The sequence below is a fragment of the Pavona decussata genome, unplaced genomic scaffold, assembly GCF_977016875.1.
Source record: "Pavona decussata unplaced genomic scaffold, jaPavDecu1.1 SCAFFOLD_26, whole genome shotgun sequence".
Taxonomy (NCBI): domain Eukaryota; kingdom Metazoa; phylum Cnidaria; class Anthozoa; order Scleractinia; family Agariciidae; genus Pavona; species Pavona decussata.
Window position 1 is genome coordinate 2,717,144 of NW_028145449.1, and position 23,903 is coordinate 2,741,046.

The 23,903-nt window shown below is 39.0% G+C and overlaps 1 protein-coding gene across 4 annotated transcripts in view; it reads left to right on the forward strand.

Moving 5' to 3' along the window:
- LOC146485523 (uncharacterized) overlaps window positions 1-23,563 on the forward strand; it is a 29,096-nt gene extending 5,533 nt beyond the window's left edge. For 3 of the 4 annotated variants that reach the window (XM_085103353.1, XM_085103350.1, XM_085103352.1), the window contains 18 exons: window positions 537-608; window positions 1,308-1,379; window positions 2,598-2,669; window positions 3,287-3,358; window positions 4,126-4,197; window positions 5,496-5,585; window positions 6,821-6,895; window positions 8,140-8,214; window positions 9,057-9,265; window positions 10,693-10,818; window positions 12,144-12,444; window positions 13,129-13,414; window positions 15,078-15,215; window positions 16,548-17,105; window positions 17,360-17,660; window positions 18,805-19,483; window positions 20,188-20,329; window positions 20,862-23,563. In XM_085103353.1, coding sequence (XP_084959479.1) covers window positions 537-608; window positions 1,308-1,379; window positions 2,598-2,669; window positions 3,287-3,358; window positions 4,126-4,197; window positions 5,496-5,585; window positions 6,821-6,895; window positions 8,140-8,214; window positions 9,057-9,265; window positions 10,693-10,818; window positions 12,144-12,444; window positions 13,129-13,414; window positions 15,078-15,215; window positions 16,548-17,105; window positions 17,360-17,660; window positions 18,805-19,483; window positions 20,188-20,305 — 3,316 coding nt within the window. In that variant the 3' untranslated portion in view covers window positions 20,306-20,329; window positions 20,862-23,563. The remainder of the gene's footprint in view (window positions 1-536; window positions 609-1,307; window positions 1,380-2,597; window positions 2,670-3,286; window positions 3,359-4,125; window positions 4,198-5,495; window positions 5,586-6,820; window positions 6,896-8,139; window positions 8,215-9,056; window positions 9,266-10,692; window positions 10,819-12,143; window positions 12,445-13,128; window positions 13,415-15,077; window positions 15,216-16,547; window positions 17,106-17,359; window positions 17,661-18,804; window positions 19,484-20,187; window positions 20,330-20,861) is intronic. The other variant, XM_085103351.1, reaches the window with a different exon arrangement.
- The last annotated feature ends 340 nt before the right edge of the window (window positions 23,564-23,903 follow it).

Here is a 23,903-nt window from a genome sequence, read left to right on the forward strand (position 1 = left end):
TGTATATCTGTGGGAGGGGAGGGAGGTGAAAGATAAGGAAGAGGAAGAGAGGGAGGGGTGGGGGAGGAGACGGGGCCAGGGCTCAAAGCCTAGGCCAATCTTTTACTTTGAAACCAGAGTATCACAATATTTTCAAGTATTTTTGTTCTGCGTTCTCAAAATTTATCATATTTAGGTAGAATGCTCATATTTAATACCCAGTTTACACATGGCTGGAAATTCTGGCTATTTGGGCAATATGAATGTTTCGCCCGTTCTCGTACCTTTTTAAATTAAAAAATAAACCCACAGTTTTAAAAGCATACCATACTTAGAATCTATGCCATTTTTAGAGGTAAAAGCCATACTTTGTCTCCCCAAATGCTCAACTGCCTCAAAAGTGTAGTCTTTCCTTCGTTATTTATTTTGCCCTTATATTGCTCACTCCTGTCGTTTTGTGGACGGATGAGCTTAATTTTGCAAACTGTTGGCCTTAAGATAAATAGTTAATAATCTATTTCTTTCTTTATTCTATTAACATTTCATTTTATTTGCAGAAATCTTAGTTCCAACAACATTGAAAGCCTTGATGCAAACGTCTTTTCTAATCTCACACGGTTAAACTACCTGTACGTGTTACAGAAGAATTGAAAAGGAAAATATTTTATTATACGTTAATAAATTTTCTGACGAGGTAACTTTTCATTAAAAATTGAATGAAATAGTTTCCAAGAAAAAGTATAGTGAACGTTAGGTAGAAAAACGATGGACTACAAAGAGTCAAAATTGGGGAACTATAACGAACAGAGCGACATATTTACTCTGTTAGCTTAACAGCAAAGTGAAGAAATACTTAAGAGAAAACAAGTCATAAAAAAGTAATTGTTTTCTAAGGCAGAAAATAACTCCAAACGGAACGAGAAAGGAAGAAGGTTAGTTAAGATTTTGAGGATTGAAAATGATTCTAATTATAGATGTACTTCATGGTGTCAGTTTAGGGAAGCTAGGAAAACTTCTACTTTAGAAAGCAATTCTCCTCAAAAGTCAAAAGTAAACGGTGGTAACAAAACAATTACGAACATAAAGAGTAGAAAGATTCCGCTAAGTAGAAAACAAAAGTTGAGAAGTGAGAACAAAGAAGGAATGAAGGAAGGTAGTTAAGGCCGAGAAAGCTGATAGAGACAAATTTTGAACGAGAAAATTCGTTTACTTGGAAAAGGAAGAAATGAAACCCTCAAACAAATTTCCAAAGTTGAAGAATACTAAACGGGGCATGATCAGCCAGTAACGAGGCAGAAAATGAAGACAGGGTAAATCATTTCTTTCAGGTCTCTGTCTTTCAACAAGTTTGAGGTCCTTCCTGACACGATATTTGCCAACTTCACAGAACTGCAATACCTGTAAGTACCTTCAGTAATACTGAAACCCATTAATTATATAATGTACCTCAGATGCGTGCAAGTCATAAAAATTCGTGCAGATAGCTCTCTCCCAATGATATAGCTACACTGTATTAGCGACTCCCTGAAACGAATATTGCAGTTTAAGGTCTTTCGACTGTGAAACAACAATAGATACTTAGATGATTTATTAACATCTCAATGACAGTATAGAGTGTTTTCACATGACGTCACGGCGGCCATGTTGGTGTCCCAAAACAAAGAAATGGCGGCCATGTTGATGTCCCAAACAAAACCTCTGGGAATTGGACTCTATTTTTATGCAAATACTTTCTTTTGTTTCAGTAAACCAATATGGCCGGTAGTCACGTGAATGAAAACGCTCTATAAAACTGAATTGCTGAGGGCTTACAAGTAATGCTAATAAAAGTAATAACAATAATTTACAATTGGAAAATTACAAAATCCTGTTATTAAAGTCTTAAAGTACTAAACCTAGATAGCTTGAGCCAATTCAGAGGCTATTAGAAACAATAATACTAGTACTGGTATGACACTGATATAATTAAAAACCTATCAAGACTTATTAAAGGTGCTTGCTTAGTTGTTAATGAACGTATCTTTAAACCTCTTGGTTTTACATAATGCTACTCCAAAAGGCCTTTTGTTTCTTAAGTTGACATGATCTTGGCAGGCATTAAATGGTAAGAGGTGGTGCAAGCTGTCTGAAGGGTTGGTTAAGATGTTGTCAAAGAAAATTTTTACATAGTTCTGCCCGTCTCTCCTGTAAGGTACTAAGGACGGAAAGTGAAAAAGCGACATCATACTGCACATCATAACCGACGACAGTTACCGTGCCCCATTTCAACGTCCTGAGCAATCTTAGTTGGTACATGGGTCTAGCGATGCAGTGATGACTGTTCTACGAAAGTACAAATGGATTCCACAAATAAAAGTGATAAAAAGAGATTATGAGGAACATGACTGATTTTCTGGGTAGAAGTCTCCTTCAGAGGGAGACAGATGTCATGTTCATCAACGTTTTGAGTATGCGCCTGGCATATATAGTTGTGTAATTGCTATTAGTAAATGATAGCTAGGAATCAATTAAAATGGCTCAAAAGACTAATTTCAGACTAGATAATGCCTTGTTTCGACGGCAAAACATTGCAGCATTTTTGTGGTGAGGCTTTGATTCAAGCCACGCTTTCTTTTCAGAGATTTGTCCCACAACAGAATCCAAAACTTGACGGATGGTTTATTCTGTTGCGTGAGGCACTTGGAGTACTTGTAAGTATTGCCTCTCTTACTAGTGTGTTTTCGGGATATTTGACTGTAAAATGAACTAAAGAAGTATAAAAGGGTCGCAGGTTCAGAGCAGTTCGAAGTTCTCTTGATTGTCTCCTTTCTCTGTAAAAACTTATTACGGGTATCAATGAGGATGAAATTCAAATTGACGAAGACAATGAGAGGAACGATGACATGACAATGACAATGATAATGACAATGACGACGACGATAACGATGACGATGACGATGACGATGATAATGACGATGACGATGAAGATGACGACGATGATAATGATAATGATAGTGGTAGTGCTGTTCTTAATCATAATGACATAACAACGACAGTGACAATGAGAAGGGCATTGGCATTAACCCGCATTGTTGATGAAAATGAGACCATCAGAAAATGAAAATGAGGCTATCAGTCTATAGCCTGTAAAGCTTATGTTTTAATCTTTTTAACCAGAGAACGTTTTTTACTTCAGTTACAGCTCTATTTTTACTAACATTGGTATTGATGTTGATAATAAGAATGACAGCGACTGACAATGTATCATTAACAGCAATATATCACATAAACTTCCAAATAATGAATTTAGATCACGTTTATTTGGTAGGTTCTTGCAGCATAATTTCATATCGGCTTTTACGAAGCACACATTTGGCAGTGCCCTAAACCTAAGATACCTGTAAGTACAACATCGTTATTTGGTTGGCTCTTTCGTTTACTGGGTACCACTTTGGAAGGCTAGAATGTTCTTATTTTCTACGAAAATAAGGCGGTTTGGTTAAAGAAGGTGTAGTTGTAAACTCCTTTTTTCTAGGCTATATACGTATTTTTGATAATGAAAATTACGGGTAGAATCATATTTAAGACAACGTTTCGGTATCCTCATGACACCATCATCAGGTCAAAATATAATATTCAACAGATAACAAGAATATTAATGTTCAAGTTCAAGTTGTTAGTCCTATATAGGTATTTGCTGTTCAAAAGAATATGAATTTTGACCCCCTCCCCCTCCCCCTTTGTTTACAGTTAGGGCTTGCGTGACTTATCATCAACACAACTGTTGGGATATTACCTACAGGGCCGGGTTGTTCGAAAGCCTATTGACGCTAATCCACGATTAAAAGTTAAAGGAGGTTTTTATCTCGCTCCTTAAAAATTATTTTAAAGGCTCATTTTAAGCTAATGGTAAAGAAAAGTCGAAGGCAAAACTTAGGGACAAAATCTTTCGGAGAATCCTTATGGATAAGTAAATAAACTCAATCAAAGTTCACGTTAACCCAGGATTAGCTTAATCGGGCTTTGAACAACTGGGCCCTGAATACCAGAAATGGATAGACGGTGTTAAAAGAAGCAAAGCTGGTAATTTGTTTGTTGGCTTTACTCTATCTGGCTCTATCTCATAGAGTAATTTAACATATCTCTTTATATTGATTCAACCTTTAGATTACTGAATTACAACAACATAAGTGTCATTCCAGAGGAAGCTTTCTTCAAACACCGGCTGATTGAAATCTTGTGAGTAGCAAGTGCTTGTCTGAAGAAACTGTTCTTTTGCTTTTCTCTGATAGAAACTGTTCAGGCTTGTTCCAAGTTACTATTTATTAGTATCTACTGCGTGGCGTGGTTTGATTTTCTGGGAGGAAATGCCTGGATTACACGAGTGGAAAACACGTTAGAAATTTTATAATTCGATCAAAGTGCAGCCTTGGAGCACGAATCACGATCGGACGCAAAAAGAGCATAGCTATCAGTTAGACTAAGATGCTAGTTCTTATTACATTATTCATCACTGGTTGTCCAAATATCTGGCCCTTACTCAAGAGAAAGAAAACAAGACAACAAAAATTGGGTTTCGCCAAATACCTTCGCCAATTGCTGTTTTATTGTAATTGTGGGCATCCGTTTGGGAACATCTGACGACGTTCTTTTAAGCAATTCATATACGGCCGATGATTTAACTCCCCTCCTGTAGCAAGAAGTAACTTAGAGTATTACTTAACCAAACCGCTAAAGTTGTTAGATTTCCTTAACTGTTTGCCAGTACACTTTTATTTATTTTTAAAGTAACGAGAGGTGATTTATTGTATAAGTAACAACACAACATAATTAATAAAGGCCAACCTCTAACTAATAAACTTCCGATCCTCTACTGGAAAGCCCAGTAGTGGCAAATGTCGAGTTATCTATAAACAAATCTTATACTATCAGACATATTCATCTACAGGATAACATGCCAAACGTCTTTCAATAGTTTATTACCGGGAAAAGGAAAATGGAAATTAAAACAGGAAAAGCGTTTACTTCTTATTTACTTTGACAATTCAGATTTCCAAGTAAATGTTAGTGATGGCGTGATGGGATATACTTTAAATGAGCAGTGAACCGATCAGATTGCGGAAAACTACAATATCCTAATGCACCATTTAACCATTATTCCACGAACGAGTTGGAAATGAGATCATAGATAGCCAGCGAAATGCGTGGCACCAAGGTCGTCATAATCATTTCATACCCAATAAGCGCAAATGGTATAATTGTTTCAATGAAATCAAGCATGAAAAAGAAGAACGAGCTGAAGACGATTTTAACGGCCGCTATTTCCCGATCATGGTATCATGGCATGTATCCCATTGTCGCTGAACCAATCCCAAACCGAAATTTTCATTAACAGATGATCGTGTTTTCAATAAATTGCAATATGCCACAAAACAGGTTACTTCTTTTTGTGGCTGTTACAAGTGAAAACATTAATTTTCGATCCTTGTACTGATTCGAATTTTCCTAATGATGTTGTATTGTTTTTATCTTACAAGAATGCTTTCTGATAACATAATAACAGAAGTCAAGGAGAAGGCGTTTGGTTTTGGTGCTGTCAACGAGAGTCTAAAAGGTGGAATGAAAGTGTAAGTAATATCAACAAGTACTCAGTCGCCTCTCTGAAGCATTCCAGCAGTTATTAGGCAGCAACCTTTACGTGAGACCATGGGTACATCGTTGTGTGGTTGAAGAAAAAAATTTCCTTACCGCTAACAGAAGTGAAGTTCGTTAGAAAATACAGTGACGATGAGGGGTGGAAGAGGGAATCTCAATAGTCAGAGTTTTAAAAAGAAGTCATGTAACTAAATTGGACTTTCCAAAGTGATATACGCCCAGATGAAAGCGACTTAAAAGGGAGGGTTATGGAATTTTTCTCACTGGAACAACGCATAAACTAAGTCTTTTGAATTTCAAACCAGACACTTTCTCGGGGCCATGTTTTCTCTCTGATGCTAACTGGTTGAACAAGAGGTTAAAGGACGGACTGTTGGTGTATCACGTTGCAGTTTAGCACCAACACTAGTCGTAAAAGTCATATACTTGCACTCAACCCTTCACTAGTAATAAAACCTGAAAGTCTCTTAATAACAGGTCAAACAAATCTATTCGCCATCCTGAGTAAGATCAAACAGTTTACCTTTCAGTTCTGCCTCCCTTCCAAGTACGTAGTGTCTCTTCAGTAAGCAACCCGAAACATGTTGTGGGGCTGCGAGACAAGGAATCGTACTGAAACTATTCCAGCTTTACGCATATTTAATTGAGGGACTGGTTATGAAACTTTGCCATGAAAACGATGGTGCTGCAATTGATGTTGGAAGGGCCGCGACCCTGCACAATCCTTTGTTTTAACGTTCACACCACAGTTGAATATCTTAACAAAAACGTTTCGATTGGTAAGTTGCTCCAACACATTCCAAAGTCTATTATTGTATGTGCAGGGTCAAGGCGAAAAAGGCAAACAAAAACATACAACAAAGAAGTTTGTCAGGTTTCATAACCATTGCCTTGAATTAACTATGCTTTACGTGACTCTCTCATAACTGGTGAAGAGGGACTCCTGGGAATGAGGTTCAAGTCGCTATCTAAATAAAAATTCAAAGCATCAGGGTGGGGGAGGTGGGGAGGAGAGTTTTTTTTTTTGGCTTTTACATGTTCGTCCCCCACCCAGTTGTCCGTGAGGGGAAGCAGACACTATATATCCATTGTCCACTGCCCATCTTGGGCCGCTGTCGCTTACAAAGGTGTCTTTCTTAAGAAGAACACAGGAAGCAGTCAAGTGTATTCTTTGTTCACGTATGTTTTCTTTCCTTGTTTTTGACAGCTACATGATACGGACATGGGTTCCTGAACTGAACCTGCACTCTTTCCATGACCTTCATAATCATTACTCTGAACTGTAATGTATCTCACTCAATATCTACTACAATTACCCTGCGAAATCGCGTGGAATATCGCCTGATTCTTAGCCGACAAGGTCGTTGGGTGAGTTGGCTAAAATCAGGGGATTTTCCGCAAGATTGAGCAAGGTAATTGTTTTATTATTGAACACAATGATAAAAAAGCACAGTTTTATTACAGTATATCGCAGGTTATCTATTGACTACGGACAACGAATATTCAGTGTACCATAATATATTTGGGCAGGGTTGCAAAGTGTTAAAAATTACTATTAATAGTAGTCGAAAATTGCAACAATTAATTAATATAAACTTTAACAATAACACCAATAAAAGAGTTATAATTCGAGGCCTTTAGTCTATAGCAGCTCGAAATGCTTGAAATTATACTTATGTTATGTCAATCCTTTCCCTTTTTAAGTCTTTGTTTACCGTCGTTGTGCTTCCGTTGCTGGCTCGCCATCCCTGTCAAAAGTAAGCAAGGATTAGAAAAGAAGAAAAAAAGTATCAAAAAGAGCTCTGAAACAAGAAAGCTTGACAACCTGACCTCGAAAGTCCAACGGAGGCAACAGTTATAGTAGCGAAAACAAGCCGATTACAAAAGTATCGTTGTCTAGACCGGAAGTTTGAAAAAAGCATTAATGATACTTTACCAAAAGTGTCTTGGGTGATCGAACTGTCGGAATTGCCTTGAGCGTTAGCCCTTCGTCAGAGCGAGTATCATATTATAGTTCTTATGATTGTCGACTTTCACCTCTATACGAGTTGAAAAAATCTGCCGGTTCAAATAGTTTTAGATAAACAACGAGAAAAATTCCTGGAAGTTAAAATAAGATACATATACGTCACTGCTAAGAAAATAAAACACATGCATTAAATTTGACCAGTATATCTTAAAAAACAATGACAATATTGCAATTAAAACTCAGACCCCGTCCACACGTATCCGGATATCTTTGAATCCGAAACTTTTTCTTTCCGGATACGGCTATCGTCCACACGCATCCGGCGAATTCGCAAGCAAATCCGGAAATTTTTGAATCCGCTCTCCAGAGTGGAAATTTTTGAATGCGATAACATTGTTGCGGATTCAAAAATATCTGGATACGTGTGGACGGGGTTGCTACTGGTTTTCCACGATTGCCACCGTTTTCTTTCGTTTCTTCCATGTCAGGCGAATTAAATCGAAATCACAAAAGGCTTATTCAAGAACGAGAAAATAATGACAGTTGTTTCTGTTTAGGACCCTAAATGATGATTTGGTTGGTACATTAAGATATTACACCACGTCAGGAGAGGATCGAATCAAAGTATATCTGTAAGTACGTCATTTTCCTGGGGTACCTTAAGCTCTCACCGCGCTCATACAAGGTCATAATGCAATTTGAAAAACAAAATCCAAATGTATTATTGCAAAATGACAAAAATCAAACAGAAGATTGAAGAAATGTTCCTGGATGACTTTGTTTTAAATGATAAAGAAAATCATCTATGCGCTTGAGAATTAGAACCACCTTGTATATAGTTGTAAGCCATGCTACAGAAAAAAAAGAGCTCTATAGCTTTATAAAAATTGGTCACACATATGTAATGTTGAACACATCTTAAGAAAGGTAATGATTGTGTTACTGTACATGTAAGAACTGGAAGTTGACCGATCGAACGAACCCGTACAGGTAGTCTTAGGGACAGTGGACAATCCAGTGAGCTTGAGCTTGATATTTCTGTTGCAGGTGGTTTTATGAAATTTTGTGTCGGACAGTTTTGGCTATATAGCCACAGAATGCCAAAAATTAATCACTTTACTGAGGAGTTTGTTCACGGAATCAAAATTAGCGCGACCTTGAGTGTAATAAGAAGGACGAAGCACCTGATAGCTTTTGCTTGCATGGTCAAGCTTTAATGAGGATCTTATCTACAGACTAGAAACCTATCCTAAGGAATTTGTACATCACAGTGTAGCCTACCACAGTGACTGGAAAGCTCTCTTTATCGATGTTTCTTTACATGATATTTCTTGTGTCCAAAATTACTTTGATATTCAACGAAACATAAACATTAAATGAAGCCAAACTTAAACCAAACTCGCATAACTTGACATTCGCTCATAAAAATCCTGCTACAAAGGGCTAAGAGCAGATACTTAATTCTCTTATTTAGGAATCCTGCTTATAACGAGACCGAAGCGATTGAAATCAAGGCCAAGGCTTACGAGAGGGCAGACTTGTCCTTCGTGTCTACCTTCCTGGATCTGGGCTTCACAACCCACATCCACAATCACACGAATGTGACACAACATTACAAGATGTTACCATGTCCCGAAGGAACATATTCCCTGAAAGATAAAGGATGCGTGGAATGTCCCCCAGGTATTTTACATGCCAAGAGGGAATGTATTTTTACTTCTACTGACCTTAACTTTTCTCAAGTGTCCCTGTATTCGTCTTGTCCCGCCTCGATTAGTTTTGTAACTATTTGCTGGACAAGCCGTTCATTGTTACTTTTCAAATAAATTGTTATGTCGCAAATCCGTGTCGGTGCCACCCATATCTCAAATTGCATGGGCTATGTTGGCGGCGAATATAGTTTACCCCAAATAAAACATTTCAGTCTGGGCAGTTAGGTATTACATACACGCTTCATAATCGTGGCTTTCATTGGTATTCCCTCTTTTTACATCAGGAAAAGCTGTTCATATTTCTCTGATTCAAATGATTCATTAATTCCTAGTGAATTCTATACAAAACAATTTCCTGTCTGAGGTGAATTAACTTGGATGTCACATTTTTGAAGGATAAATCTTTACTTTAAAGAGCAGAGAATGGTCCGACTTACGTAATGTTGAACACATCTAAGAACCCAAATGATTGTGTTACTGTAAGAACTTTAAAGACCGTTCGAACGAACCGCACGGGGAGTCTTATGGACAATGGACAATCTAATGAGCCAAGGATCGCGCAGTACATTGTTCAACCCTATTCAGCCTGTGGAAAGTCTGGTGGTGACTTTCTAACAAACACCACCAGACTTTGTGGCATCTCCTAAAATTTATCTGACAACAATTTGGTATGTCATTTAAATATATTCATATAGCTTGATGCTTCCATGGCAACAAGATTTCGAAAATTATGTTTAGTGTATCATCGTTACTTTTGCATTTTAGCGCTAATTTACCATTTCTTTGTTGGTTCGACAATTTTTTTTAAATCAAATTAAACGTAACGGTTTTCATAGTTTTGGAAGAAATAAAACCAACTCTAAGATGGTGCATCCAAGAGGGCGATTGCGCAGAACCAAATGAGTCAATTCTTACGTCACATGACGTCATCATCTCATTTTTGGTATTCCAAGGGAATAGTTATGGATCTGGGCCCAGTTGTTCAAAGCCCGATTAAGCTAATCCTGGGTTAACGTGAGCTTAGATTCGAGTATATTTACTAATCCATAAGGATTTGTCCAATAGGTTTTTCTCCCTAAGTTTTACCTTAGACTTTTCTTTACCATTAGTTTAAAATGAGCCTTAAAAATCATTTTTAATGAGATAGACGAAAACCTCGATTAACTTTTAATCGTGGATTAGAGTTAATCGGCTTTCGAACAACCCGGCTCTGGAATATACTCTCCAAGTTTCATTTCCGTAGGCTTGAAATTCTATAAATCACGAAGGAGAAGGGTGCGTAGGAAGCAAAAAAATAGAAACACAGGCTGAATCAATTGTTAAACCAATCAATCATTCAATCAACCAATCAATTAATTCAATTGATCACTTTTAGAATTGGTTCGACTTCTTTTGCAGGTGGTTTCATGTCGGACAGTGTTGGCTACGTGGCCACAGAATGCCAAAAATGTCCCATAGGTGCCTTTGTGTCACTGGAAAAACAGCCAGGAACACGAGCTAAGCACTGCAGGGCGTGTCCTCGAGGTACGTTCAACATTTTGGTTGATAGATATTACCACGGTTCTGTGGTTGTGGATCCATATGTTGCATTATTAGGTGGAGACTAAAGTGAAAGATGGGCATAGTACAAATCTTTCTTTTTTTCCTTGGTACTTTCCCTCTACATCCATCCATTCAATCGTTCGTTCGTTTATTCTTTCATTCATTCATTCATTCATTCATTCATTCATCCATTCGTTCGTTCGTTCGTTCGTTCGTTCGTTCGTTCGTTCGTTCGTTCGTTCATTCAGTCAGTCAGTCAGTCATTCATTCATTCATTCATTCATTCATTCATTCATTCATTCATTCATTCATTCATTCATTCATTCATTCATACATTCATTCATTCATTCATTCATTTATTCATTCATTTATTCATTTATTTATTCATTCATTCAGTCAGTCATTCAGTTACTCGCATAAGTCATTCAAGTATTCATTTATCCCTTATGTCGACTTGCGATTTGCAGTGTGCAATGCGTGAAGGGGTTTGGCAGGGATATGGTATTTTTCCATATTGGGCGTCCTTGGAACCTCCTTGAAATTCTATTCTAAAATAGGAATATAAATTTAAAGCCTTATAGCCTGGTAGATTACTTGGAAAAATCATATATTTTGGTCTGGAAATACTGTAAGAGTTTGGAGTTCTAGGTGGCTTGAAGACGTTTAACGTGTGATATCATCCACACAGTTGAAAAGCTGTATCAGAGGTATTTTATATGTGTGTTCAGTACGTAATCACACTTATTATAGAGATTTATCATCGCGGCAAACGTCACCTTGCCGTTTCACGTCTCAAGTAAAATAGCGTGTAGTCTGAAATGTCAGCCGTCTCCTCCCCCTAACCCACAGGGGGCGCCCCCTGTGGGTTAGGGGGAGGAGACGGCTGACATTTCAGACTAAATAGCGTGAACCTTTTGACTTTAGCTGGAATTTTGCGAGTTTCGATGAAGCTGATTTGCGACTCACTGTGGTGAGTTAATGAAGAAAAATGCAGTAAGGAGTGAGTTATGAAGGATTTTTAAACATGAAACTTAATTGCCCTAGTATGACTTGTTAGAAAAATCATTGGGGTACTCGTTTTCAAAATTTAACTTCTTATATGTATAAGAAAAAAAAGAAAGAAATACTTACGTAGTTCTCACTTGGACAGCAAACGCGAAATAGCCTGTTTTCAGGTAGAAACGGCAACCGGCAAACGCAAAAAATAGCGGGAAAATCGTGGTCACATGGTCATTTTTGCCGTTCGCATTTCACGTATACGCGATGCTAAATCTCTCTATTACATCATCTTTTGGTTCAATTTTCAGGTACTAACACAGAAGCAATGGCTGGACTCCTGGCATGCAACTGTTTGGATGGATTTTATCGAACTCATATTTTCGGGAAGTGCTGGGAATGCGAAGAAGATGGTTTGGATTGCAAAGGTGATTATCTCAACTTAAAGCCCGGTTACTGGTGGGACTGGCAAAACGGGACGCACAAAGATCGATACAGAAATTTCACCTCAAATCTCAACAATCCTGTTCCGGCGTACGAGGAAGGTCGTGGTAAAACGTTTATGGACTTCACCTATCCTATGCCAAGGCCTACCAAATGTCCTCGAGAACGGTAGGTCACTTTTTATTCCATCGTGGGGACCTCAATTATACTTTAGACAAAAAGAAAGGACAGTGATAGCATGCTATGTGGCAAAACACTGAAGCAAGATATGTTTGTGAGTTGTTTTTAAGGTGGAACCGTTGCCCTTTATTGTGCAACAATTAAGTGCCACAATTTTCCGCAAACGGAATTATTTATAGCGTGATTATATTATGTTTCTTAAATAAAGGACAGGTTCATCACAAAGCTGTGCGAGGAAAGCACAAAATAGTGTGCGGTAAAAACACTGGTAACCTGGGACGAGTTGCATAAAACTTAACGACGGGCGTAAATGTTATCATCAGACGTCAAAATACTTAATGTGACTGGGCTGAAGGTCTAGCGTTAGCAGTTACGCCCGACGTTAAATTTTATGCAACTCACTCCTGATGCCATAGCATCTTAGCGGAGTTCCTCTAATCAAAGTGATGTAGCGAAGGCATCAATTTACAAAGGTCTAGAGCTTATGTGTGATGTTTTTAGCTCCATAAAGCAAAATGGTAAGTTTGTTCCTAAGGAATATGTTCTTTGATCATCCACATTCCATATTGTCCTGACGAGGAGAAAAGCCATTTTTGGCTTACCATTCCTTCCAACCGCATCTTCGGGCGTCTTTATCAGGACTCTATTTTGTAACATTTTGCTATTTTCTAGGTCTTGTGTAGGTGGCGTAGCGTCTCTCAACAATCCTTGTGTCCCTGGTTACGAAGGACCAGTTTGTGGCATTTGCAGTCATGGATACTACAAACAGATACAATCCTGCAAAGAATGCCCGACCAAGACACAGGTCGCCATCCAGCTGGGAATTATAGTGGCATCGCTGATGTTCATAGCAGCAGTCGTAATGTGGTATAGCAGAAAGAAAGTACAGAAAAATGAAGGGCGTGCTCTGATTGACATCGTTTTTGCCCGACTCAAGATCATTATTGGTTTCTATCAGGTATTAATAAGGTGTATTCTAATTGTCGAGTTTGCAGGATATGAAGAGAGTGTTTGTAAGAGGAAAGGTATTAAGGAGAAGGTGTAACAGGAATTCGAAAGGCCAGGAAGTGGCAGTGGGGGAGGGGGAGTTTGATTGGGTAAAGAATGGGAAGAATGGGCTTAAGGGTAAGGGGAAGGGTGGAAAGTGGGACAGTGTGAGAGTAAAAGGTAGAGAAAATATGGGACGAAAAGTTACAGGAAAATGGGTTTGATAGGTGAGGTGCAAGTCGTCACGAGAAAAAGAAAAGGTGTACTAGTGAAGCGAAAGAGGGACGGTTATACTACTTTAACGGAAGTCTCCACTGTTGAAATAAATTAACGTTCAATTGTTGAAACTACATTCTTATTTTGCATTTTGTTGGAAAACATGGAAATAAGATTTCTGTGTTGGACAAATCCAGGATTTAATTATCTCACATTTTCGCTTTTAAATTTCCCAGGAGCCGCCATGTTGGATTTCACGACATAATACGGTTGTTCAATTGTTTCACACAAAAGAACTTTCGCTCACTGACGATAGTAGCAACCGTATGACGGCATAAAATCCAAAATGGCGGCCCTCGGGAAAATCAAAAGCGAAAAGAGACGATGATAATATCTAATTTTTGGCGCACTTAACTGTTGTTTCTACTTTTCAAACTGAAATTTACAATTTAGACATTTCCAACAACTTAACGTCAAAGTTTCTTGTTGGAGTGGAGGTGCCCTTTAAGCCAGTGGAAATTACCCGAAGTTATTATAAATATCACTGCTTGCCAAAAAATTAATAGTTTGGTGTGAGACAGTATCACAAGAACTGTTTTATCATAGATAAAGTCTTTTCAATAAAATTGGATTGATTTTTCAAATTGTTCTTTTAGCGTTTTTCTGTCGAGATGCTGGCATGAGGACGAACAGAAAAAAAAAACATTGAGCTTCCAATTCTCTTTTATATATTGCGTGCGAAATGGGAACATTTCCGTCGCTAAGGGCTAACATGTCTTGGATACTCTAACTTCCACAGAGCAGTTGTTTTGGTCCTTGTTTTTCCGTTTGAAAGGTTTTCAAGGTTTTCAAATCACAAACACATTTGGCAAGTCACGTGATCAGAACAGAAAAAAGGCCTGACACTCAAACGACATACACGTGTGAAAATTGAAAACAGTGCCGATAGTTAAAGATCGCAAAGGCGCAAGACGTGGGCTGTTGATTTTTCGAAATTTTAAATTTTTTAGATGTTATGGAGTCATAAGCAACTACATATACCTATTTTCGCAGAAGCAAGCAGTTCTATTATTTACAAAAATAGTAGATGCTTACGTCAGGGTATAGGAAGGCTGGAATATCTCCAACTCGAGAATTGAAAAGAAAATCGGAACTCTACCTCCTTTGTCCGGGTTTTAGGGATTTTTCTCACTGCCGATCTTCGGGAATGGGCACTAGTTACATGTGTGTCATCTATTTGCCCTCATTTATTTCACAGATAAAGGGCCACAAAACACTGCAAAACAGAGTATCGCAAAAGACAATTTCTAAAAATCCCCAAGCCGCAACTTTTATTCGGTAGTCAAGTTAGGCCCCCTTAAAGTTTCGTATGTTAACATAATAACCTACACTTGGACCAACTATTATCGTTTTTCCAGGTCACCTATGGATTATTGGAGGCGTTTTCATTTGTCAGCTGGCCTGAGGTTCTAGATGATATTGCCAAGTATTCGGAAATACTCCAGCTGAATTTCCTTCAGATTGCACCTCTCCATTGCCTTTTCTCGGGATTAAAGGTCAGTGCTAGGTGCTGCAAGAACAAACGATTACAATTTTAAAAGCTGTAAACGATCAGCACCACATAAAAGCAGTTCTTTGTGATCACACCTAAGTGTTTCATGTTCAGCATGATAATATCACTACACAAAAACATGTATCAGTAGTTCGTGCTGGACTGATGCCATCATAACTTAGGATTTCATCTGCAGACTCGAATGTTAGAGGAGTTGGGATGGCACAGTGGTGAGAGCACTTGCCTCCCACCAATGTGGCCCGAGTTCGAATCCCCGACTCGACGTGATATGTGGGTTGAGTTTGTTGTTGGTTCTCGTCCTTGCTCCGAGGGTTTCTCTCCGGGTTCTCCGGTTTTCCTCCCTCTACAAAAACCAACATTTCCAAATTCCAATTCGATCTGGAATCCGAGGGACACAGGTTTTTCAGTCGTCAGACTGTCAAGTGTCACCCTCGTTAAACAAAGTTACACAAAGTTGATTGTGAAGCAAAATAAACCTTTTCCCAGAGGAGCAGTACTCAATTGCTTTTACTTTCGGTCAATATAGCCTACTGTAATAAACAGCACCACAGGAAAGAGCAGTTCAATAGCTTTCCTTCGAATGAAAGGATTTTTTTCCAGATTGAGAATTTAGAATCCCCTTCAGCATAATAAATGTTACCACAGGAATATATTGATAAACAGCCTTTATTCGCATAACCTTCCTTCGGAATGACGCATTTAGTCGAACCTTATTCCGGGACGTAGCCAAACTCCACAGCCATACAGGGCACAAGGTTTCTTTTAAAGAAACATTAGTTTTACGAGCTGACACTTAAACACCACCCTTTTCTCCAATAGGTGCAAACAAACGAAAAATGTTAAACTTCTCTGCCATTTTTGTTGTATTCTATCTTCAACATACTTAACACATAGTATCATCATCATCTTTATTAGTACTGGCTGCTGCCTCAATTAAGTCTATTAGCATATTAAAATGCAAATTCTCCTCACCAATCCTCATATGTTTCTCATGTATTAGCTAAGAGAATTTTCTAAAACATATTGGGTCAGTTATTTAAACGGAGTTTAACTTAGGCCGCGGTATAAGACACTCAGTGAGCCTTCAAATCTGTTTATAAGTGGTTCATTTTAAGTAGATAAATAGTTTTCTAGTCGGTAAACAAGCCTTCTTGTTACTGTCAGTAGCAGACAGTGTTTAAATATGGCTGTTGGCAAAATTGAATATGGTTTAGAACGTGGTTTTGTTAAACATCGTCTAAACCTTCTTTTAATAACTGACCCTTTGGGTTTTATTTTATTTACAATTTGGGCTTATAAAGATGTTTCTGTTTAGGTTGATGCCTTTGGCAGCTTGTTTGCAGCCATAGGATTAAACGTCACCGTAATTACCCTGTTCTTTGCTTTCTACTGGATACGTAAGTTGATGATCTGGTTGAACCGAGGCTTGAGTGACGCCGAAAAAGCAAAGAAACTCTCACACACCAAAGAGCTTATCTACAGGAATCTGTTTTTCTTCTTGTTTGTGACGTACCTTAGCACGTGCTCCAAAACAGCCAATGTCCTGCCACCCGCTTGTCGACGACTTTGCCTGGATAAGGAAGAGACACTTTGCGACAACTACTTGAAGGCTGACTATGGCATTAAGTGTCACGGCACAAGATACCACTCGCTTCTCATAGTGGCGTATATAAATCTCATTTACATCATCGGCCTCCCTGCTTTCTGCATCATTGTTCTCTGGAGACAGCAAAGGGTGTTTCTGGGATCAAAGGACAGCGAACGATACTTGGCGCCTCAGGAAAACAAGGAGATGATCACCGGATTGCGCTTCCTTTATGAGAACTACCGAACAAAGACGTGGTACTGGGAAGTTATCGAGATGATACGCAAGGTAACCCTAGTCACATCTTCGTGCCTAGCTCCTGTCGGTTGATGTTTTAACTATGTCCCTTGAAGTAACATGCTCAGCCACACTACTATCCCGAGTAAGAGTAACCAGTGGCCATTTTTAGTGATCAAACATATACAAATTTAATTCTCGGGGATTTCTGTTTTAATTGAAATTAATATGGATTGTAAAGTAGGCAGAATTGTTCGTTTAGATTTAATAATGCAGATTTGGATTTCTCCTTTCTTTCATTTCAGATAGCCCTAACCTCCGGTCTGATCCTTGTGGGACAGGAATCCAGGGCCACAGTTGGCGTCACATGCGTTCTTGCCTCTCTTTATGCCATGCTCTTTGCTTACACCGCCCCTATTCAAGACTTCTTTGAGAACAAGCTGATGGTGACAGCTCTTTCCGTGACCTTTGTGAACCTAGGAATTGGAGCAGTGAGTAGAATTCCTGCAGAGAACCGCCCACCAGCTGAAGATCCGCTATTGGACACAATCATATTCAAGATAACGGTGGTTGGGGCCAACACATTGGTGATCGGACAACTCATACGTAAGAGTACAATTAATTTTATAGTGCGACGCGCCTTACCGTGGCCACCCAACAAACGTTTCAAGTTAGCCAATCAGGATACGCCAATTTGATTTACGGTCATTCCTCCTTGCAAAGTCCAACAGGCAAGTGACGCAACAACGAATAATTGAAAACATGTCGTAAAAAACGTTTGTTGGGTGGCCACGGTAAGGCGCCTCGAGTTTCCGATGTTAAAATTTTTACTAAGAAATAGAGGTATGTGGACGTAGAGGTCATTAATTATTCTTTTCTCGATGATAAGACGTTTTCACTCAAGATTGAAAAGGTTCAGTCACCTCGTAAACCGTATTTAACGGTGTCACAAGAAAGACAAAAGTATGACTTAACAGTTTGTAGTTGACTGTTTACGAGTCTGGATGTCGTCTACAGATTCAAATGCTAGAATCAACTCGTATAGCATAATTACAGAATAACCACACAGTGCTTTTTTTTCATAATTATGTAAAATATTAAAAAATAAATAAAGCAAGCGACCTCACTTCGTTTACGGCGAAACGTTAGTATCTTCTTGGGGAGAAATGAACATGTTGTCTTGCAAAGTAACAAATATTATTTCACGACTCGTGAGATGCAGTTTACTAATGGTTTACAGATGTGTCATTGCCTTTACCAGTTGTACCAATACCAATAGTAGTAATCGCCAAAATGATTCATTGCTCTCACAGCTGACTTAACTTGAAAATATTCTAAGTCACCGCAATGAGGTGACGGAGGTTAACCAACAGTATACGAATCGATTAGTAATTTTATCATTTGTTCCAGTGATACCAACTAACAAAATGATTCCCCAGTTTCCCAGTTGGCTAAGCGTGCCACTCCGAGTCCCCTTCATTAGATGTAGTTTATCAATGATATGCTGATGGCTATGGCTTTAATCATTTGTACCAAATGTACGAATCGTGATGGTGCTTTGACAAATAGTGTTCCTTCACCCTGAATGGTACAGACTGTGAGGTAGCTTTTACAAATGGATTCCGTTTGGGTTGTATAAGACGTGCATGAGGGATTTCCCTAAGAATGCGCCGGAGATGTTTTCATTTTATACTCACTGAATCCCTGACGTTTGTATTATTAATTATTAATTCTTTTTTACTGTTTCCAGTTGAGTACTTTACGCACGTGATGATCTTTCTCAAGCGCTGGGCTAAACATCCCCATTGGTCCGCAACTTGCTGCCAGAATCTGCTGCTTCCAGTACACGATTTACAGGAAGATACTGGGAATTTGATTAGCAATGGCGACCTCAAAGACAAAGATCAGGTGGAAAGCGGGCAAGTCGAAATGGTACCTATTCACGCTGGCGAAAAAGACAACGAAGGCTTTGAGGCTATTTGTGGAGAGAATGAGATCGATGAAGTTGATTGTCAATCGCTTATTAAGCGAGCTGACACAATTTACCGAGATCCCGGTCCCGACGACCAGCCCAAAGAAGGTGAAGAGATAGCGACCGGAATCCACGAGATCGATCTTGGAGTTGGTACAGGATTAAACAAGACCAGAGTCAAAAGAAACCAACCGCAAGTCCACGAAGTCATTGTTGATGTCCACGACGTCGATATTGGCGTCAACCGGGCTGGTGGTAAAGGAAAGCAAGTTAGCAATGTTGGATGCAGTGGAGCAGATGTAGGAGTCAACGACTTTGATGCCGGAGACAAAGAAAATACAGAAAAGGGGCTGGGAGTGGAAATGTGTGATCAAGAGAGTCAAACAGACCTATCACTGCTGGATGAGATGGATGAAGAGGCAATTGTGCAAATGGGGTTTGCACACGATGAATCGCTGTGAGTATTATTTTCCTGCTTATCAATGGATAATATTGTACTTTAAGCCGAGGTGGCCTCTCTTATTAGCCTGGTGGTTTCTTGAGGTCTCCTCGCCATTATCGTAAATTCTATCATTTCTTCTTTTTTTAGTGAGGCAAATAAATAAATGATGATGATAATCATGATGAAGCCGGTGATCATTTTAGATAAGGGACGCGTTGAAAAAGATATCTTTCTTAGGGGAAGCGTCACACAAGGCAAATTATCCGTCTGAAGGGCGACAAGTTCCAAAATTGAAAGCCCCTCAAAAAATGAATACCTCGTGTGAGGCAGAACGTTTGTGAAGAGAACCTACGGAACAAATGTCTCACTGGGCGAGTAAAACTTCTTGAAAGGAGAGTCCGCCAAAATAGAACCCGCGATGTAGGGTACATAAACTGCTCCTCCTTGAAACACCCTCAAAAAGGGAAACTCTTAAAAAAGACATAGGTGTCTGCTTACTTTTAGGAGGGGGACTATCGCTAAGGAAACATTTATCTTTCCACAAAAGGACGATACCTGTTGCGGACACCTCCTACCAGCGGACAACGGACACTTAAAAAGTAACATTTCCTTAAGGGAAAATTTCTTCGTAACGAGTGTCTCTCAAAGGAAGACACATGCAGGCAATTCTTTCAAACTGATCATTCCTTCTTTCGTTAAGCAACTGTTACTTCTCTTAGTTGTCAATCAGTCATACAAGATAACATTGAAGCACGCTATGATGAGTTGGACGCAGAAGGGGACATCAAGTTGAACACGCCCGGTTTCAGCGACGGAAGAGAGAATCTTGCACTCTGATGATGAGACCGTCAAAAATGCCTTGTAAAACCTTCTATTTGTTATTTTTTTTTCCTGTTTTTATGAGAGAGCAGAATCAGGACCAGTGGACGGCAGACGTTTAACTTTGTTTACACCTGGGGACTCTGAGTGGATAACGGGAATGGGTCGTGTCGCTTTGGCAGTTATCTATAAAGGGAGAAAGAAGGAAGTCGGATGTTTCGCTGTTGAGATAGGATGGGTTTTTAAGGACATGATAACTTTGGCAAATTATCCCGTTTGCATGATTTTAAGAATATCTGTTTGGAATGCCATGGCGACCAATGAAATTAGAAACTTTTTGGGACTTCAAACTTCGGAAGACAGGGAATTTAATTCTTTCTGTCATGTTGTTTACAATGCTAAAACCATCTCGGAAACTTCAGGGATTAGCTCTTCTCCTTCGCTTAAACATTTCTGTGACATAAATATTAAGCAAAGAGCCCGAGCAGGTTCAGCAGTGCTAGTTAACACTTTCTAAAGTGTTTTGTTTCTTCATTTGTGTCCGTGACTTTCCTTTCTCTTCATTTCCTGCCAGGCCACAGCCATTGACTCAAGGCATCATTCATACAAAGGAGGATAATCACGCTGGGAAAGAAAAGGAAGTTGTAGTAGATATTGAGCCGGATCACGAGAAGCTCTCTAGTGCGTTGTAGTGTGCAATAACGTGATACAGGAGACTCAAGAGCAGAGTTTTGAAAAAGAATACTTTCGGAGGACATTTATTTATTGTAGAGCACTTTTCGATATCGATTTTCACACTCGTTTCTTTAACGCAAAGCAAAACGTGACCGGTTTTTGTTTTATTTTCAGGCTCAATAATGTTTCATAAAAAAAACCTTACAAGCAGTGCCGAGTTTTGTATTTGATCACAGTTCCAACAGCCATTACATATAATAATTCAGAAGGCAAAGGTAAAGGAAGTCATGAAACTGTGAAGGATTTGATTTTCTTTTCAGTTCCTAATATAACTGAACAAATCAATCATTCATAGAGCAAGGGAAAGTTTTGAGTTGGTTTCTAGGTCCTAAACTCGTTTATAATTCAAAAAGCTAAGACAAAGAAGATCCCTTACGGAGGCTACGACCAATGTTATTAAATTTTTGTCGAGTTGCAGAGTGATTTCTGTTATTTTAATTTTACCACGTTGTGCGATTGTTTCAGAAATTATCCAGTATTTCAACCGATAAGAAGCAAAACTAACTGCGTTGACGTCACGTAGTGGTCTCGAGTTCTGATTGGCGTATTGAATTATTTGCGTTTGTAGCGTGAAAATTTTGTTTCTTGGATTTAAATAAGGCTGTCAACCGAAAACTACTCTATCTTTTCCCGTGCTTAGCTTTATTCAAATTTTAATTCGCTCAGTGTGATTTATTTTGGCCTCTCTTTTCTTTTGGAGGGTGAGTTGTGGAAATAGGGTTGGGTAAAGGACGTCTTACAGCAACGTTCAGAGTGCGTGTCTTTGAGGCGCCTCCATACAGGTAAACGTATACGTTGGCAAACTTCAGAAACTTGGCAAACATTGTGTTTCCACGCGACAAGCCTCCAAAACCGTAAAATCCGAGTTTGAAAGCAATTCTTGCTACACATTCCTCTATGGCATCTGAAGTGATTAGCCATATGTTTGTAAGGCCCCTTATAGTATTGACAGTTTTAGAACCCAAAAATGTTATCAACAGAGGTGCAGGTGTTTATTGTCGCCAACAATTTGCCATCCTTGCCAACTGTTACATTGTCACCATACTCTCACACAAAATTGAGTTCGCTAACACGAGTCTGCTGTGTGAAGGTGACTTGAGTGCTTGTATGGATTGGTATTTGTATTGATGAAGTACACGCCATAAGCTTCTCCAAATTCACCTGAATATTCAGTAAGTACCATTGATAAATTTACATCAAACTCTGCTCTTGAGTAAAGAAGCAAAATCGTTTAGTGCTTCGTTTAGCTAGGGCTTGCGTAATAACGACACATTCAGTTAGTTTAAATTAATAGCAGTTAACCTTCGCCATAAGATCATCCATGAACCTCTTTAACATATGAATGGCAGAGTGTTACGAAGTACTAAGTTAGTCTTTTAGTCGGTATGTTGCTCACGGGAAATGATATTTGGAAAGTCAGGTAGCTCGTGGTATAGAAGCAATCCACGACTACCCCTTTATTTCTGAAAGAAGGAAATCTATCGCTCTTCGGTGTTATTCACCATTCTTTAGCAAGTTGTCGGAAATATAACATTTTCGGAAATCTGCGCGAACCGTTGTTCGGTCCTCACTGGGCAATCTCCGGCAATTTTTGTAGCGGAATATCTTTGGAGGTTGAGCGCAAGGATGTACTCTTTCGGAAATGTTAAAACTGCCCTAATATTTTTTGCAGAAGGTCCTTGAAATGTTTTGCAATGATCGGAGCGTTTCTGTCTAGGTAGAAATGCTATAGACTGCTATTACTCTGACTACAAAAAGCCGGTGAAGGAACATAGGAGATTTTCAGGAGTAGCTGTGGTGAGGTTTAACTGATCAACGGTAATCTCTGCGTTATCTTCATTTATTAGTGCATGCAACATTTTTAGGGAAACGGATGATAAAGACAGCTGTTTAGGCTTTTTGGTAGTAAAATGGGGTTCACCCACACGGGATAGTCCGTTTACAAAGCCATAGTATCTAAAGCTTGCTACTATATCCTCAAATGCACATGGTATCTTAACAAATGATACAGCTTAGGGAGAATAATGGAATTTGCATGGCCGTTGGCTCAAAATTGATTCAACAAACAAGAGGTACAGTTCGCAGAAATGAGGCAGGAAAGGAAATTAATGACAAGTTGTTGAGCCAAAACATTGGTGGGGGCCAGTTACAAAATATTAAGAAACCAATTAGATTCTCCTATTTGGCATTTTACTTTTCATTGGAGTTTCTTCAATGAGGTCTGTAAAGGAAACGGTAGCTCCCAGTAGACATGTTTCAACCTGGATTCAAGGGCTTCCCTTGACGAAGACCTCATCGTATTGCCACTTAGCGACTTCCCGTTAAGAAGCGCAACGTCAATTTTGTGTAGATTATCGTATATTAAAGCAAAAGACAGTATTGTTATTAAGCAATGTAATAATCACGTTTACTTCATATTAATCATCGCAGGTAATATTTATCCATATTAATTTTGTGCTTGTTTGATTGCTAAGGAATATGTATACGTAATTGCTCTGCCAATGCAGGTTAAACGAAATAACGAACATTAAATAGCTCCAGAGAAAATGTCTGAAAACGTCACTTTACTATCATAAAGCTTGTGGAAAAAAAACCCTTAACAAACTGAGCAGATCATATCTCCAAAGAAAACAAATTTTATAGAACGCCAATGTCCAAAGACCGAGAACCTTGTGTACAGTCTCCAAGCAGAAAACGGTCTTCAAGCTCCAAAACAACCCCCCCCCCCGCCCCGCCACCCCTTTTTGTTTCCCTGACGCCACATCCAACGAATGACAGTTCCGTCTAGTACGTCTAGTAAGTTTTGACCAGGGGGTGTGTCGCTTGGCAGCCAGCAATTGATCCCTTTTCGCTAGAGTGCCCAAAGAGGAACAATTCCCCC